This window comes from Lolium perenne, chromosome 1, assembly GCF_019359855.2.
Source record: "Lolium perenne isolate Kyuss_39 chromosome 1, Kyuss_2.0, whole genome shotgun sequence".
NCBI lineage: Eukaryota > Viridiplantae > Streptophyta > Magnoliopsida > Poales > Poaceae > Lolium > Lolium perenne.
Genome location: NC_067244.2, coordinates 112,682,517 through 112,701,663, shown reverse-complemented (window position 1 = coordinate 112,701,663; position 19,147 = coordinate 112,682,517). Strand labels below are relative to the sequence as shown.

Here is a 19,147-nt window from a genome sequence, read left to right as displayed (position 1 = left end):
AGTTTCAGTTTTGGACAACAATCCTCAATCTCTTATGATAATATTATTTGTTGCTGAATGCTTATGCATTAAAGAGGAGTCCATTATCTGTTGTCTATGTTGTCCCGGTATGGATGTCTAAGTTGATAATAATCAAAAGCGAGAAATCCAATGCGAGCTTTCTCCTTAGACCTTTGTACAGGCGGCATAGAGGTACCCCTTTGTGATACTTGGTTAAAACATATGTATTGCAATGATAATCCAGGTAATCCGAGCTAATTAGGACAAGGTGCGGGCACTATTGGTAATCTATGCATGAGGCTTGCAACTTGTAGGATATAATTTACATAATACATATGCTTTATTACTACCGTTGACAAAATTGTTTCTTGTTTTCAAAATAAAAGCTCTAGCACAAATATAGCAATCAATGCTTCCCTCTACGAAGGGCCTTTCTTCTACTTTCATGTTGAGTCAGTTTACTTATTTCCTTCTGTCCTAGAAGCAAACACTTGTGTTAACTGTGCATTGATTCCTACATACTTGCATATTGCACTTATTATATTACTTTGTATTGAGAACTATCCATGAGATATATATGTTACAAGTTGAAAGCAACCGCTGAAACTTAATCTTCCTTTGTGTTGCTTCAATGCCTTTACTATGAATCCATTGCTTCATGAGTTAACTCTTATGCAAGACTTATTGATGCTTGTCTTGAAAGTACTATTCATGAGAAGTCTTTGCTATATGATTCAGTTGTTTAATCATTGTCTTTATCATTGCTTTGAATCACTTCATTCATCTCATATGCTTTACAATAGTATGATCAAGATTATGTTGGTAGCATGTCACTTCAGAAATTATCTTTTATCGTTTACCTACTCGAGGACGAGTAGGAACTAAGCTTGGGGATGCTGATACGTCTCCAACGTATCTATAATTTATGATGTTCCATGCTTGTTTTATGACAATACCTACATGTTTTGTTCACACTTTATGATGATTTTATGCGTTTTCCGGAACTAACCTATTGACGAGATGCCGAAGTGCCAGTTGCTGTTTTCTGCTGTTTTTGGTTTCAGAAATCCTACAAAGGAAATATTCTCGGAATCGGACGAAATCAACGCCCAACATCTTATATTTCCCGGAAGCTTCCAGAAAGTCAAAGGGGGACCAGAGGGGAGCCCTGGGGGCCCCACACGTGTGGGCGGCGCGGCCCAGGGGGGGCGCACCCCCTACTGTGTGGCTGCCCCGCAGCCCCTCCGACTCCGCCTCTTCGCCTATTTAGGCCTCCCTGACCTAAAACATCGACACCGATTGACGAAACCCGAGAAAATCTTCCAGAGCCGCCGCCATCACGAAACTCCAATTCGGGGGACAGAAGTCTCTGTTCCGGCACCCTGCCGGGACGGGGAATTGCCCCCGGAAGCCGTCTCCACCGCCATCTTCACCGCCATCGCTGCCTCCATGATGAGGAGGGAGTAGTTCACCCCCGGGGCTGAGGGCTCTGCTGTAGCTATGTGGTTCATCTCTCTCTTTGTGATCTAGTTGAATATCATCTATGTGCTACTCTAGTGATGTTATTAAAGTAGTCTATTCCTCCTCCGTGATGTAATGTTGACAGTGTGTGCATCATGAAGTACTTGGTATATGCTATGATTGTGATCTCTTGTAGATTATGAAGTTAACTATTACTATGATGGTATTGATGTGAGTTATTCCTCCTTTCATAGTGTGATGGTAACAGTGTGCATGCTATGTTAGTACTTGGTATAATTGTGTTGATCTATCATGCACTCTAAGGTTATTTAAATATGAATATCGAACGTTGTGGAGCTTGTTAACTCCGGCATTGAGGTGCTCTCGTAGCCCTACACAATTAGTGGTGTTTATCATCCAACAAGAGAGTGTAGAGTGGTTTTATTATGTGATCAATGTTGAGAGTGTCCACTAGTGAAAGTAGGATCCCTAGGCCTTGTTTCCAAACATCGAATCTCTGTTTGTTTACTGTTCCGTTGCATGTTTACTTGCTGCCATATTTTATTCAGATTGCTATTGCCACTCATATTCATCCATATCATTTGCATCTCACTATCTCTTCGCCGAACTAGTGCACCTATACATCTGACAAGTGTATTAGGTGTGTTGGGGACACAAGAGACTTCTTGCATTGTGATCGCAGGGTTGCTTGAGAGGGATATCTTTGACCTCTTCCTCCCTGAGTTCGATAAACCTTGGGTGATCCACTTAAGGGAAAACTTGCTGCTGTTCTACAAACCTCTGCTCTTGGAGGCCCAACACTGTCTACAGGAAAAGAAGCGTGCGTAGACATCATTCTTCGCAAACAAACATCATCTTCCACACTATACATCTAATCCTTTGTTTACAGCAAGCCGGTGAGATTGACAACCTCACTGTTACGTTGGGGCAAAGTACTTTGATTGTGTTGTGCAGGTTCCACGTTGTCTCCGGAATCCCTGGTGTTGCGCTGCACTACACTCCGTCACCAACAACCTTCACGTGCTCCTTGACTCCTACTGGTTCGATAACCTTGGTTTCTTACTGAGGGAAAACTTGCTGCTGTACGCATCACACCTTCCTCTTGGGGTTCCCAACGGACGTGTGCTTTACGCGTATCAACGTGTCATGCGATGGACCCACTTGTCGGGACAAGTGTGTAGTTCAGGCCGGGTGATTTTTTGCAAAATAACACCTAAACTTTGATAACGATGCAAAGCATTCTACCGTCCTCTTCCTCTCCTCAATTCCCAAATCGGGCGAGGCGCCCTCCGCCCCCACCACCCGAAGGCGTCCCCCATTACGGCCTCGTAGGAGGGCGCCCCCACAACGCGGCTGAACCACATGACCAGCTCGATGGAGGCGTCCGTGAGGAAGGCGGTGAGCACGATCATGACCAGTCCCAGCACGAGGCCCAGCACCTTCATGGTCGCCGGTAGCGACATGATTCCGGCGCCGATGATGGTGGTGGAGAGGTTGAACACCATCCCGGGGAAGGAGGCACCTTTGTACTCGTGGAAGGTCGCGGCCTTGGTGCGGTCGTCGGACGGAGCGGCGAGCTGCTTCGTCGGGAGCAGCGGCACGTTACTGCTCTCTGGGAAGCGCTCCTTCACGGGCCCCGCCGTCGTCATCTCCGCAGAGCGGAGCTGCCGATTCGTAAGCTCTAGTGGGGAGCAAAGAAAAAAGTGTGGCGGCGTAGATGGAGACGAAATCACTGCTTCCTCTAGTATTCCATGAAGAAGGGGAATGTTTCTGGAGACGGAGCTCGAAGAACAGCCACACAAATTTCACAGGCACGACGCAGCGAGATGCAGAGCGTACAGATATCCGAGCTGAACCTGGCGCACCCCCATCGCCAAGCCACCGGCGTCTAAATGGAGAGGATGAAGAGCGGCGTGCCGTTCCGGATCTGTAGGTTGTTCGACCCTCCCCGCAAACAGCGCCGGTGTGGGAAGGTAGGGTCGTGCCCGCCTGAGTCCTAGTCCACGCTCGGCAGGCCACCGACGTGGGGATCTTTTTTCTTCGGAACCTACTGTTTCTATGGACGCTGTTCTCGATGCTATACCCCGCAAGGTGTCTGATGATATGAATGCTGAGTTAACTAAAGATTACACCAATGAGGAGATCAAAACAGCGTTTTTCCAAATGGGGCCAACTAAGGCACCGGGACCAGATGGTTTCCCGGCTTTATTTTATCAGACCCATTGGGAGTTTTTACAGAATGCAATTTGTCAAGCAGTTAGAAGTTTCCTTGATGGAAGCCCTTTACCAGATGGCTTTTGTGATTCTGTAATTGTACTGATACCGAAGACTACAAATCCTGAGGAATTGAAGAATTTTCGGCCCATTAGTCTCTGTAATGTTCTATACAAAATTGCTTCAAAGGTTTTGGCCAACCGTCTAAAGCTTATTCTGCCTTTGGTTGTGTCTGAGTTCCAGAGTGCATTTGTTCCGGGAAGATCGATCACGGACAACGCCCTAATTGCATATGAGTGCTTACATACAATCAGACACCAACATGCTAAAAGGCCGTATTTTGCGCTGAAGGTTGATATGATGAAAGCATATGAACGTGTCGAATGGAACTATCTTTCTGGTTGCCTTCAGAAGCTTGGCTTTGATCAGGGTTGGATTGAGACTGTGATGAGATGTGTAACAATGGTTAGGTATGTTGTTCGTGTTAACGGCGACTTAACTGATCCAGTGGTTCCAACTAGAGGGATCAGGCAGGGGGACCCGATTAGTCCCTATCTCTTTCTCCTTTGCACGGAAGGTTTATCCTGTCTTCTGCAGAAAAGGGAGGCCCAAGGCGACCTACAAGGTTTATGCAACGGCGGACTTGGACCTCCTATTTCCCATTTACTTTTTGCGGACGACAGTATTTTCTTTGCCCGGAGTGATGGAAGAAGTGTAGATAACCTGCAGCAGATACTGAAGATGTATTGTGAGGGCTTAGGTCAGAAGATTAACCTTGACAAATCCTCTGTCTTTTTTGGTGCTAGTTGCCCTATTGCTGTCAAAAATAGAGTGATGCAGAAATTGAATGTCCACTCTGAAGCACTGCATGAGACCTATCTTGGGATGCCTACAGATGTTGGCAGATCACCAGTTAGTACTTTCAAATTTCTTATTACTCATATGTGGCAGCGGGTGAATGGATGCTCTGATCGCCCTCTCTCTCGAGCGGGTTCTGAAACCTTTCTGAAGTCCATTATTCAGGCAATTCCAACTTATGTTATGAGCTGTTTTCAATTACCAGTCTCCACGTGTGACTCGATGCGTCGCTTGATTGCTAATCAATGGTGGGGAATAGAGGATGGTAAGAAGAAACTACACTGGAGATCTTGGGAGTGGCTCTCGACACCGAAATCTTTGGGCGGCTTGGGTTTCAGAGATTTGGAGATTTTCAATCAAGCAATGCTCGGGCGTCAATGTTGGCGGCTACTGACGGATCCCACTTCTCTTTGTGCCCGAGTCTTAAAGGGCCGATATTACCCTCATAATGATTTTTGGGATGCTCCTAAACCTCGCTCTTCATCGTACACTTGTAGGAGTATTCAGTTTGGCATGACCTTGTTGAAGGAGGGAGTTCAGTGGGGTATTGGCAATGGTAACAAGACGAAAATTTTAGTTGACAAATGGATTCCAGGAGTTTCCCCTTGCACGCTACGTCCCCTGGTTCCTCTGTTGCCTAACCAGATGGTGGACACTCTGATGCTGGATGATACAAGGGAATGGGATGGGAATCTTGTCCGCACAATCTTTGATGACGAGACGGCTCGAAAGATACTGCAAGTCCCCATTAGCCGTTTCGGTGGGGAGGATTTTGCTTCCTGGCCCTGGACTCGGTATGGTCACTACTCTGTGCGGTCAGCGTATCACCTTGCCAGATCGGCGAAGGTTGCTCTTGATCGCAGTAAAAGGGGCCAGGGTTCATCATTGATAGTAGAAGATAATTCCAAGATTTGGAAGAAGCTTTGGGCGGCTAAAGCACCGGGGAAAATGAAAATAACGCTTTGGAGATTTGCTCATGACTGCTTGCCGTGTAGACATCAACTTCAGAAGCGTCATGTTCCTGCCCAGCCGTCCTGTATATACTGCAATAAGTATGAGACTGTTGAGCATGCTTTGTTGTTCTGCCCATATGCCAATGAGGTCTGGAAGGAGATTAAATATGTTCATATGATTCACCTGAATCGGAGAGCCTTCATCTCGTCTCGGGTATGGACTCTGGACTTAATTGACAAGTGTTCTGATCTTGAAGCTACTATTCTTATGGTCTCTATGTGGCACATTTGGGATGCTAGAAACAAACTTAGTGAGGGAGATGGGATGCTGCACCCGGCGTCTTTGGCAGCAAGAATTAATGCCTACATTGATCAGATATGTTAACATCTATACAAGCCTAAACCTTCTTACAGACGTGAACCTTCTGTGACTCAAAAATGGGTTCCGCCGCCGATGGGTTCGGTGCTTGTTAATGTTGATGCTGCTGTATTTGCTTCGTCGAGATGCTGGTCTATTCATTACCGCATGTGGTGACAGCCAGCAGGAAGTGACCAATCCTGAGTTGGCGGAACCTCTTGCCCTCCGTCGGGCCGTTTCTTTTGCCGCTGATGAAGGATTCTCCAAGGTGATTTTTTGCATCCGATTGTCTCTCTGTGATCAATCGCATTGCTGAGCCGTTGGTGGATCGATCAAGCTGTGGCCCTGTGATTGAAGATTTGAAGTTGGCAGCAGCCTCCTTCGAGAGGTGTTCGTTCATTCATGTATCTCGTTCTCTGAATACGGCTGCACATTTTTTAGCTAGAAAGTGTGAGTTTTCTGTAGATGCCGTGTGGCGTGGGGTTCCTCCGGATTGCATCCGTGAGGCCATTTGTAATGACAGTATGATTATGTGATCAATAAAGCTCACGGTTTCCTCAAAAAGAAAAAACGGAGATGAATCCAGAACAGCACCGGCACTACGACGCCACTGGCGAGTCAGCCTGTAAGTGGGCATGTCCGGGGGTGCCCACTAACTGATCACCTATGTCCGCCAGACTTTCTCGGGACGCCGCTTGCTGCGCATTTAATTCGTTCAGACGTAGCGGCGTTCGTTGTGCCCACCTACACCCGCTAATGCTACTCACGATTGTTTACCGTAAGTATTTCCAAATACGGCGGTCTCAGACATACATCACACGGTGGCGTGGCTGAGGGGCGGCCGGCGCCCGCGGCGGCGTGGCGAAGAGCGACGCGGCCGGCGCCCGTGCCCGCGTAGCCCGGCACCCGCGAGGCGTGGCGAGGGCAGCCGGCGGCGGCGTGGAGTAGCGACGCGGCCGGCCCGTGCCCGCGCAGCCTGGCGCCCGCGGCAGCGTGGTGCGGCACGGCCGACGCCCGTGCTCGCGGCAGCCGGTGCTCGCAGCCGACGCCCGCGCCGCCGGCGTGGCGAGGCTCGGCCCGTACTGCTCCCCATGGATCTGGCCGGGATTCTTCTGCTCGAGGGGCGGGGTTAGCTTGGTCGTGGCCGGAGAAGGGTAGCCGAGGGGGGACGTCCGGTTGAGTGGAGGGAGGGAGGAGCCTGGATGCGGAGGAGGTGAGTAGAGGAAGCGAATCTTCCATGGTGCCCGTCGGAAGGGGTGAGCAGAGGGAGAAGCCTCGAAGACTAGTCGAAGCGGCATGACGGCGGTAGCGGACGCGTCGTCGGTGTCCATCAGTATTTTTTCGCTGGCCGTGGGTTTTAACTTAAAGGAATAATGTGAGTTGGGCTGGCGGCACCGTGGACGGCCCGCCACCACTTACAGGCCTAAGTGGCGAGAGAAATCCCACCACGGAGGTCCATGTGCATGGCATCGTCACTGCGTTCGTGTCGGCCAGGTCCCTCTGGTCGTCCTTTCCGGTCACGACGACTGGCGACGCGTGGCCGAGCACGATTGCCGCGGACGGCGTGTCATTCTTCGGGAGCGGACCGCGGGCAGGAGGGCTGAGCGCCAGAGTTGCAGGGGGCGGCCAAGGATGTGGGCAGCGCGCCGGACGAGAAGGGCAGGCACACGCGAGGTGTGCGTGAGAAAGATCGGGACAACGCGCTAGCAATGGAAAAGAAAGCATGGACGCGAGCTGCGGCGACGGGCGTGCACGCGAAGTTGAGGCGCTGTCGCGCTGGTCGCTTCGCAGGGCGGCGCTGGCACAGACAGAAGGGATGGGCATAGCGGTCGAGAAAACAAGGTTGGTTTCTTCAGGAGGGGTCTTTTGCAAACATCATTGCAAAGCTAGAATCCACTTAGCTCTGACAAGTGGGATCCACTACTGCCACGTCCACAAATACAATGGCCTACCAGAACTGGTGACCGTCTATGAGCAGGCAACACATATTCAGTGACCGTAATTTTGTATTTTAGGTGTACAATGACCAATCTGATTCCGGCCAATAAGTTCAAGTACAACCATGTATTTTACTCTTTTTTTAAACTATATGCTCGTTAGTTGTATACGTCACATTTTCTCCCAGGGAATAACTAGAAAAAATCAGCCATGCAAGGAATGTTGGATTGTCGACGTGCGGGCCAACTTTTTTGCATGTCTAAAGACGGTCACGGTGTCGAACTAATCAACACTGACGTCCTACTTATTCAGTCCTATAGGCCTCCACTTGGAGGCGTTACGTACGTCGACCAAGTAACAGACGGCTGTGAGAGTGAGACACCAATACTCATTTTTTTGAACTTGAGACACCAATACTCATAGATAGTGATCGAAGCGATTCAGCTAGAAGGCGATCGATGGAGAAGTCCGGCGCCGTTCGCAGGGCACGGTTCCTGCTCCTTGTGGCCGCAGCGTTCTGGGTCTGCATACTCTACTTCCGCCTGTCCGTGATCATCACGGGCGTGGCCATCGCGCCGACGGAGCGCGCGGCGTCGTTTGCACCGGCGTACGAGCGCGATCGATGCCGGGGACGGTACGTGTATATGCATGATCTCCCGCCGCGGTTCAACGCCGACATGCTCGGTGGCTGCAGCCAAACGAACGGCCGCTGGCCCGACATGTGCGAGCAAGTGAGCAACGCCGGCCTCGGGAAGCCGCTCCAGGAGCCAGAGGATGAAGGCAACGGGGACGACGGCGCGCTCACGGGCTCCCGTGGCTGGTACGCCACGCACCAGTTCGCGCTGGACGCCATCTTCCACGGCCGCATGCGGCGGTACGAGTGCCTCACCAACGACTCCTCCGCGGCGGCGGCCGTGTTCGTCCCGTTCTACGCAGGCTTCGACTTCGCGCGGCACCACTGGGGCTACGACAACGCGACGCGGGATGCCGCGTCACACGACCTGGCGAGCTGGCTCGTGGGCCGGCCGGAGTGGCGCCGGGCGGGCGGCCGCGACCACTTCCTCGTGGCGGGGCGCACGGCGTGGGACTTCCGCCGCGACACCTGCCTCAGCCCGAACTGGGGCACAAACCTCCTTCTCCTCGCCGCAGCCAGGAACATCACCGTGCTCGTCGTCGAGTCGTCCGCTCCAGGCCTCGGCAACGACATGGCTGTGCCTTACCCCACCTACTTCCACCCACGGACAGACGCCGACGTCCTGGACTGGCAGCGCAGGATCAAGAACTCTGATCGCCCGTGGTTCATGTCCTTCGTCGGCGCGCCGCGGCCAGGGGACCCGCGATCCATCCGGCCACAGGTCATCGCCCAGTGCGGCGCATCGTCCACGTGCCGGCAGCTGGGCTGCGCCAACGGTGCCAGCCAGTGCCACGCCCCGGGGGACATCATGCGGCTGTTCCAGAGCTCCACCTTCTGCCTACAGCCGCCGGGGGACTCCTACACGCGGCGGTCAGCGTTCGACGCGATGGTGGCCGGGTGCGTGCCGGTGTTCTTCCATCCGGCGTCGGCGTACCTACAGTACACATGGCACCTGCCTGAAGACCACACCCGCTACTCGGTGTTCATACCGGAGGACGGCGTGCGGGCGGGGAACGTGGGCATCGAGGAGACGCTCAGGAGGATACCGCCGGCGGCAGTGCGTAGGATGCGGGAGGAGTTGGTCAGGCTCGTGCCGAGGCTGGTGTACGCTGACCCGAGGTACAGACTCGAGACAGTGAAGGACGCGTTCGATGTTGCCGTGGAAGGTGTCATTGAGAAGGTGGTGGAGAGTCGAACCGGCTCAGCAGCCGAGAGCTGGCTAGAGAAGATTTGGTCAATGTAACGGGGGCTGGTATTGCGATCAAAGTAAATTTTTAAGTGAATGGAGTAGTTTAGTTCTTCAACTTCCAAAACGAACAGTTAACATCATAAACTTGGCAGGCAAGAGAAAACACGGTCCGAAATACATCCCACATCCTGGTAATTTCTACTCCAGAAATGCTACATTCTTCCGGATGAACCATACGGACACATCGTGGGGAGCAGGGATTGGAAGAAACACGTCAGTCCGTAGAAGAAATCCCGTAGGAATCTGTCAGTAAGTGTAGCATTTCTGTTTCTACTCCCTCCGGTCTCTTGACGGAGTACTAAATTTGAGTCAATTAAAAAAAGACCGAAGAGTATCTCCGTCTCCATCTCCATCATCTCTATCTTCATTTTCATTACCTAAAGCATCTCTAGCGAAACTATTAAAAAGTGTTCAATCCTTAAAATAATCAACTTTTATAGTTTTATTTGGAAAATGAATCCGAATATGATGCGGGCTAAGCCCGAGGGTGTGCCAATCTTCACGGTTTGACCCGGGTGAGTGTGATTGCGGAGGGGGATTCGCGGAGAAGTGGATGAACGCGAAGAACACGATACAAACACACGCACACAACACAATCGGTTTGTTCTCGTTGACCCGAACCACCAACTCGATAGAAGTTGCAAGGAAAAGACCTTTCGGTAGAAGTCCCGCAAAAAGATCGACGAATCGAAAAGACCAAAATCAATAGAAGTGCAAGCAAAAGACCCAAAGGTAGAAGTGCAAGCAAAAGATCAAGATTGGTAGAAGTCACCAAAGAGATACAATAGGATTCGATAAGGAGCCCGGGTGCTACAATAGAAATTAATCTAAGGTGGGGGTTTCCCAAATCCACTAAGGGATAATAGAGGCATAAGCCAATTCATCTAAACATCATCTCTCCCTCATGAAGGTAGGGGTAGGTTCCTATTTATAGGTAAGGGGGCGAAGGGGTAAGTTACAAGCCAAGTGGGGCTGAGATCTGGCTGAGGTTCGATGGGGCGGAAGTTCCGGCTCCTGGGGCGGAAGTTCCGGTCGGGCGGAAGTTCCGGCCGCAGCTCTTCAGCATGAGCATCTTCAGTCTTGGATGGAATCTGGGCGGAAGTTCCGGCTGTGTCGGGCGGAAGTTCCGGCCTGGAGCGTCCAGCTCCTCTTTCTCCTTCTCTTCCATGCTTCCGTGACATCGGCCTTGCGTCCTCGGGTCTCCATTGCATCCTCTCTTCTCCCCGTACTTGTCGTCGAGTTCCTATCATTAAGATATGACGGGATATGAAGTAGTATATCATCCCAAATAGGTGATTCGAGGCACGCGTAAAGGAGAAGATTCACCTTAGCGTGCCGTCTTGGCGGTAAAGCACATGATGCGGTGAAGACCGAAGGTCGCCCCGTATCATCTCCCCCCACTTGAAAAAGAGTCGTCCTCGACGATAGCTCTTCATGAACTTGTATAGGAGGTAGATGACAACCACGCTTGAATGTCGCTTCGCTTGTCAAGAGCCCTATGAATAGCACAAGAAAAGCCAAACAACACTCAAAGCATAGCCAATGTTCCACGGGTTTAGCAAGAGAGCGCAAGTAGAAGGAGGTCACCTTTGCATAATGTCGGTGTGCTCTCATCGATAGATCTTGGGTCGTCGAAGTATGTGGGCGGAACCACTCATTGACGCTCATCCACAAGTCACATGTACCTTCATACAACAAAGACCAAGCAAAGTATATGTGTGTGTGATAGAGGAGCATATCATCAACGACATGTTCATTCATGTTCACAACACCGTTAGCACAACACAAGTTTATCAAGAATAATGCATGTGCAAGGTCAATGTGTAAGAACTCCATACGAACATCTTCCAAATGTGGAAACACAAAAACTCCAAATTGTGAGATGACTATGATGTCCATCTCATGTATAAACTCATGTGCATTATTGCACTCACGGCATCGGAAAGAGAAATTGTTCAACATCCTTGAAGCAATAAGAGGAGAATTTGGTAAAAAAACACACACGGAAAAGTGTCCAAAATATCATCAACATGTGTGCACACAAACCATTGGAAAGAGAAATTGGCCTCATATTTGGTGCAACACACAACATATCATCCAAAAAGTTCATCAAAGAAACATTTGCACAACCGTGCGTCCCAACAAACCAAAGGAAAGAGAAATTGCTCAACTTGTTTGAGGCAAAGCATGGGAAAGGTATTAGAGCCGGGTTCGATCTTGTACTCACTTGAATTATGCTCTCTAAAGCTCTCTTTGTCAACTCGTGCTCAATCGAGGTTGACATTGGCATTTTTGTACCTACACACACAATAGGCAAAGCAAAGAACGTGTGTGCATGGTATATGAACACATCATCCATCATGATGGTCTATTTCTTTTGCACATCACCATTAGCGTTAAGCAAAGCATCATAGTAGATATGGTGAATATGCGGAGAAAACATGGGAACATGCTCAACATGGATATATGCAAAGTCTCCAAAATTTGAGAGAGCTATGGGGGCAATATCATTTACAAGCATATTAACATTATGGCAAACCAAGCGTTGGAAAGAGCAAGTGTTCAACATTTTGGTTGCATTAATGGGAGAGTATTGCAAGCATTTTTCACAAAACATGTTCAACATTGTATCATGGTTGTCGACAAACCTAGGGAAAGAGAAATTGTTCATCAAGGTTGTCACAACACAAGAATTAGCATCATCATTTTCATTGCAAGCAATACATGGGAAAGAGCAATTGTTCGACATATTGCAAGCAATAGGATAGAAATCGAAACACTCATAGCATGGCATGGACATATTATCATAAGCAACTACTTCCACATGATCAACAATGGTGGTATCACAAGTATCACAAGGGAAAGTGAAAGAAGCATATGACATGGCAATAGGATCATCCAACTCATGCAAGCACTCACAAATCATCATGTCCACTAGTGGGATCATGGCATCATCAACACCTATGTTGGTACCTTTGTAGTCCGACTCCTTTGAAGTAGGTGTTGTGGAAGAGGTAGGCTCCATGTGGCTCCATTTTCATCTTCAATTAAGCATGGTGTGATAGCATCATCTTCATGCACCATGTATATTTTCTCCATGATCGGGAACTCGTCATCCATGGGACCTAATGAGACACAAGGAAACACACTAGAGGTAGAGGGTAAGTTGTTAGAATTCAAAATGGCCTCACATGACCTATCAACTACCACTCTCATCTCACGTGGTGTATCACTCATGCTCTCGAAGTGTATGCACTCAAGCTCACATATAGTGGATGCACCCATCTCACATATAGTGGAGTCGCTCATGTCACATATAGTGGAGTTGACGTGGGCATTACCCTTCGGGTAACCAGTATTGCCCTATCCGGTATTGACAAATTGGAGGCCCATGAAGATACCTGAAGGCGAGATGGGCCACTAGGTCGGCGCACCAGAAGATTCCTTGACGGGCAAGACGAGGAAGCGAACAAACAAGGGAAGATTGGATCTAAACTACTGTAAACCTAGTCGTATACGGTTAGATCTCTTGAGACCTGGCCTCCTATATAAAGGCCAGGAGAGGGGCTGCCGAAGGACACGAACAATCTTAGCAATCTTAGCCAGGAAAAGCTTAGAGCTAGGTAACCTTAGCAACAGCAATCTCGCCTAGATCTCAGCCGAACTATTCGGCACCCCATTGTAACCCATTATTCTCATAATCAAAGAACAGACAGGCAGGACGTAAGGGTTTTACCTCATCGAGGGCCCCGAACCTGGGTAAATTGCTCTCCCCGCTTGTCTGTGAACCGATGTCTCGTGTCAGCCTACAGGATTCCGTCAACCCTAAGCCCCTATCAGAGGGCATTGGCGAGGAGTACCCTCGACAATTGGCGCCGTCTGTGGGAAATCTGTCGGCACAAGGTAGGTCATCGGCAGCACCAGTTACGTCCGCGGCGTTCTTACTCGAGTCACCGACGCCAGCAAAGTCAAGAGACCCGATCCGCTGCGGATCCTTCGAATTTGTGCCGCACCACGAAGAGCTTCATCCGAACTCTATGGCATCGTCTCGCAACACGGAAGCTGTTTTCGGTGGCGTCCACTTCGTCGTCGACTCCGGAGGTTTTCTTCGCCTCCCCGGGGCCGGCGCGTCCCACTCAAAGGTCGTGCCTCAGGAGGGTGTCCCTTTGGCAGCAACCTTAAAGGCTTCGCCCAGAAGCATACGAGAGAGCAACCGGGAAAATCTCGACGCCGCAGCTGGACAAAGAAAGAGACGAAGGAGTTCGCACCGTGAAGAGGAAGGCAGAACAGTAGTCCACTCTCGATGCTATGACATGTCATCAATCAGAGGACGCACCCATTCCCCACACCTCTCAGCTACAGAGCAACTTGAAGCGCCATGTTATCTCCACTCTTATTTCGATCCTAAGGATGGTCGGGAGAAGTCCAGCCATCTGTTAAGGAACTGCCGACACTTCCTAGAGATTCGGCAGTTCTGCGACGATCTTAGAGCTGAAGCCACATCAAGAGTTCGCATAATGGAAGAGAAAGCAAGGTCCTATAGTCATCAGCCAGAGCCATATGTACCAGAACCATACGAGCCAATGGAAAAAGACGAATATGAACCAGTCGAGGCATTCCCAGCACTGCGTGGACAGATCAACATGATCCACAAAACCAGCTTTTCGAAAAAAGAAATCAAAAAGTTCTCCCGAGAAGTAAAATACGCGGAAGTTGCCATGGTTGATACGCCGGATTTTATCGATTGGTCAGATCAGAGCATCACCTTCAGCAGGGCGGACCACCCGAAGGCCGTCCCAAGGCCCGGTCACGCGGCCCTTGTCCTGGAAGCACAGATTGGAGGATACAATATGGGCAAAGTATTTATGGACGGTGGAAGCGGCTTGAACCTGTTATTCGCCAGCACAATGAGGGCAATGGGTTTAACAGTCGACATGCTAAAAGAATCCGACACAGGGTTCCACGGCATTATACCGACTCGACCCGCCTACTCGCTGGGTAAAACATCATTGGACGTAGTCTTCGGCACGCCCAGTAATTTCAGGAAAGAAAGGATTGAGTTCGAGGTAGTCGACTGGGAATCCCAGTACCACGCCATCCTCGGCAGACCTGCGTTTGCCAAATTCATGGTCGTGCCTCATTATGCATACCTGAAACTAAAGATGCCAGGTAACAACGGGACCCCAATAACCGTTCACGGCAGCTTCGCTCGGTCAGACAACTGCGACAGGGAATTTCAGAAGATCGCCTCGAAGTTTGGAGCCAAGGAAGAACTCAACGCGATCGACGCCATTACAGATCACACACAGCCACCAGCCGACAATCGAAACGTAAGATCCGATGAGTTCGATACCGCGAAGGAAACCAAGAAACTGCAGGTGCACCCTACTGATCCGAAGAAAATGGTCAACACCTCGGCTGACCTAGATGTCGCATAGGAAAGCGCGCTCATCGAGTTCCTCCGTGAGCGCTGGGAGGTATTTGCATGGGAGCCATCCGACATGCCAGGTATCCCCAGGGAACTCGCTGAGCACGCCCTAAATGTTGACCCGACGGCCAAGCCGATCTGACGATCGATGCGGCGATTCTCTGAACCCAAAAGAAGAGCAATCAGTGAAGAAGTTAATCGGCTCCGCAAGGCGGGATTCATCCGAGAGCTTAAGGAATCTGAATGGGTGGCTAATCCAGTCATGGTGCCGAAGAAGGACACAACCGCCCTTCGCATCGATTACACTAGCCTCAACAAGCATTGCCCGAAAGATCATTTTCCACTGCCTCGGATAGATCAGATAGTCGACTCTACAGCTGGGTGCGATCGTCTCTCTTTCCTCGATGCGTACTCCGGGTACAACCAGATCAAACTGAAGAAGGAGGACCAGGAGCTAACCGCATTCATCACCCCACACGGCGTTTTCTGTTACAACGTCATGACCTTCGGGTTAAAAAATGCAGGAGCTACCTATCAACGCTGCATGCAAGCCTGCCTCGCGGAGCAGATTGGAAGGAACATTGAAGTCTACATCGACGATATCGTGGTGAAAACAAAGCACGCAGCCACGCTCATCGATGACTTGCGGGAGACCTTTGACAATCTGGACAGATACAGAATTAAGTTGAATCCGAAAAAGTGTTTCTTCGGGGTGCCCGGAGGACAAGTACTCGGGTACTTCATATCAGCCAGAGGAATCGAGGCTAATCCCTTGAAGATCAAAGCTATTCTCGACATGGAGCCGTCAAAGAATCTGCACCAAGTGCAGCAGTTGGCAGGCCGGTTAGCAGCGCTTAGCAGGTTCATCGCGAAGCTAGGGGAGAAAGCTTTACCCTTCTACAATTTGATGAAAAAGTCAGAAAAGTTCGAGTGGACAAAGGAAGCACAAGACTCCTTCGACAACTTGAAGAAAATCCTATCAACCTCCCCGGTGCTCGTAACTCCGCGCGAAAAGGAGACATTGCTGATGTACATAGCCGCCACAGCTCAAGTCTTCAGTAGCGTTTTGGTTGTCGAACGAGAAGAAGCAGGGAGAGTTCATGGTGTGCAGAGGCCCGTTTACTACCTCAGTGAAGTACTTACCCCCACAAGACAGAGGTATCCTCATCACCAGAAGTTGGCATATGCAGTATGGAGGTCGGCTCGCAAGCTGATGCACTACTTCACGGAGCACCCGATCAAAGTTGTGAGCAAAGCACCCCTGAAAAGCATAATGACCAATCCGGAAGCCACAGGTCGAGTGTCTCAATGGGCTATCGAGTTAGCACCACGCGACATAACTTACGTCAACCGAACGGCGGTAAAATCCCAAATCCTCCCAGATTTTGTGGCAGATTGGATCCAATCACAGACACCAGCGACACCCGATATGTCAGGGTCATGGGTAATGTACTTTGATGGGTCAAAACAGAGTACAGGAGCAGGGGCAGGAGTAGTGCTGATATCACCACAGGGAGATAAAATGAAGTATATACTACGTATGAATTTCTCCCTGCCGACAAACAACGAAGCAGAATACGAAGCACTGTTGCACGGAATGAAAATGGCGAAGGCGTGTGGCGCTACGCGCCTAGAGATCTACGGAGATTCGAACTTGGTGGTCCAACAGTCCATGAACCTGTGCGATGCAGTCAGTGATAACATGGTTGCTTATCGGCAGCTGTATCAGAACATGGAGGCTAAATTCGAAGGATGCGAGCTCAAGCACATCGGCAGAGCCAGTAACGAGGAAGCCGACACTCTGGCAAACATCGGGTCCACGTGCTCCCCTATTCCAGATGGAGTTTTTTACGAAGTGATCGCTCAAAGATCAATCAAAGAAAAGCCGTCTGCAAAACCATCGGTTGAAGAGTTGGAGAAAAGCTCATTACAAAAACCTTCGACTGAAGAATCTCCAAGTCTCCCTGTCGAACAAGTTCTCCTCCTCGAGCCACTATGGACCAAACCATTCCTAGCCTACCTGTCAAGGCAAGAGCTGCCGGAGGACCCCGTGGAAGCTAAACGAATCGTCAGACGGTCAAAGGCTTTTACGTTGATAAATGGCGAGCTTTACAAGCGTAGCATCTCGGGGATCTTCCAAAGGTGCATCGCCATTGACGATGGAAAAGCATTGTTACGCGAGATACATGAAGGAACCTGTGGGCATCATGCAGGAAGCAGAGCCCTTGTGGCGAAAGCCTTTAGGGCAGGATTTTACTGGCCAACGGCAGCATCGGATGCCAGGGATCTAGTCATGAAGTGCGATGCGTGCCAACGTTTCTCGTCGAAACCACACGCTCCAGCAACGGATTTAATGACAATACCTTTGGCATGGCCGTTCGCTCAATGGGGACTCGACCAAGTTGGACCACTGCCAAGATCGTCACCCGGAGGACACACGTACTTACTGGTTGCAGTCGACAAATTCACTAAGTGGATAGAGGCAGTACCAGTGCGAAACCAAAAGGCTGAAACGGCGGTCCAATTCTTTAAAGGAATAACCTGTCGATTCGGTATGCCCCACAGCATCGTCACAGACAATGGCTCCAACTTTGATTCTGAGGAGTTCAGGAAATTTTGCGATGATGGAGGAATCAAATTGAAATTCGCATCGATCTCTCACCCCCGGACCAACGGCCAGGTGGAAAGGATCAATGGTTTAATAGGGGATGGTTTAAAGAAATGCCTTAAAGGCGCGGCGGAGCCTGGAGTTGAAGAATTACCATCTGTGTTATGGAGTTTGCGTACCACCCCCAACAGGTCGACTCAATACACTCCATTCTTCTTAGTGTACGGAGCCGAAGCAGTCCTGCCAGCCGACGTCCGGTTTGAAGCGCCTCGAGTAACAGCGTACACAGAGTCCTCCTCCAATATCGCGCTACAGGATGCTGTCGACCTCCTTGATGAAGCACGAGATATTGCCTTGGCAAGAACAACGGTCTACCAACAAGCACTGAGAAATTATCACAGTCGACGAATACGCGGTCGAAATTTCAGTGTTGGAGATATGGTACTTCGGCTGAAGCAAAAAAGACCCTTGAAGCTGGAATCCCCATGGGAAGGACCATACATCATCACCGAAGTGATACCAGGAGGAGCCTATCGGCTCAAAAATCCAGCCTCAGGAAAAGATGTCGAGAATCCATGGAACATCGCGCACTTGCGACGATTTTATACATAGGATACGATTGTTTTTCAACGACCTACAAGGTTACTTTGCATTATGAATAAAGATCTAATCAGATTTCTGTTATCCTTTTTTGCTTCAGGCTTTGACACCCAAACGTAAACATTCGGAACCGTCTCCATCGGCTCTAACTCCCATCGGGAGCGTTGGCCCAGGAAAAACGTGTTTACACGATAACATTAATTAAATACTCTCAACGAGAGCTAAGATTAATGACACACAAGAACAACCAATCCAAGCCTCGAAAAATACGCGAGTGCTGTAGTCGATGGTTACATTAAGATAAGGCTCAAACAGGTGCACCGTGTGACGAAGCCGAACTTTCGCATAAATTACATATCGACTTCGCAATCACATTGCATAAAATACAACGAAGTCGTCGAGTAAGCAGGTTGAACTGATCACTCAGCCGCACTCGACAATAAAATATCAATCAAATCAAAGCGTGCAGCGTACGCAGCAAACAGTCTTATGTGAAATACAAGGCTATTACATTCATAATCGGGATCCCCGGTCCCAGTGGGCCTTCAGTTCCTTCTCGAGACATGATTCCATCCGAGAAACAACGGTGTGAGCAGGACCTCTAGCAACATCATAGTACTGGCCTAAATCCCTTTCAGTGTTAGCCACGGCTCTTAAATCTAAAGATGGATGGCATGCCAATATGGAAGCAAAAGCAAGCTCAGCACCAGCTAGAAGTTCTTTCCGCACTAGCAGCCGAATCCTTTCTGGAGACTTGAATCGGGTGAACAAGCCAGACAAAGTTTCGGGTGCCTGATCCAGAGGAAATAAGGTGTGCCAAACCAT

At 49.8% G+C, this 19,147-nt stretch overlaps 2 protein-coding genes across 2 annotated transcripts; one reads left to right on the top strand and one right to left on the bottom strand.

Moving 5' to 3' along the window:
* Positions 1-2,723: 2,723 nt before the first annotated feature.
* LOC139832896 (amino acid transporter AVT6B-like) lies at positions 2,724-3,131 on the bottom strand. The gene has a single exon (XM_071822865.1). The coding sequence runs from the start codon at positions 3,129-3,131 to the stop codon at positions 2,724-2,726; it is 408 nt and encodes a 135-aa protein (XP_071678966.1).
* A 5,155-nt stretch (positions 3,132-8,286) lies between these two features.
* On the top strand, positions 8,287-9,680 carry LOC127332729 (xyloglucan galactosyltransferase KATAMARI1 homolog). The gene has a single exon (XM_051359062.2). It carries the CDS (start codon positions 8,448-8,450, stop codon positions 9,678-9,680), a length of 1,233 nt encoding a protein of 410 aa, XP_051215022.2. The 5' UTR covers positions 8,287-8,447.
* The last annotated feature ends 9,467 nt before the right edge of the window (positions 9,681-19,147 follow it).

What these genes read in the sequence shown, in the direction of transcription:
- LOC127332729 (XM_051359062.2), top strand. Translation starts at nt 8,448, where the DNA reads ATGCATGATCTCCCGCCGCGGTTCAACGCCGACATGCTCGGTGGCTGC.
- LOC139832896 (XM_071822865.1), bottom strand. Translation starts at nt 3,131, where the DNA reads ATGACGACGGCGGGGCCCGTGAAGGAGCGCTTCCCAGAGAGCAGTAAC.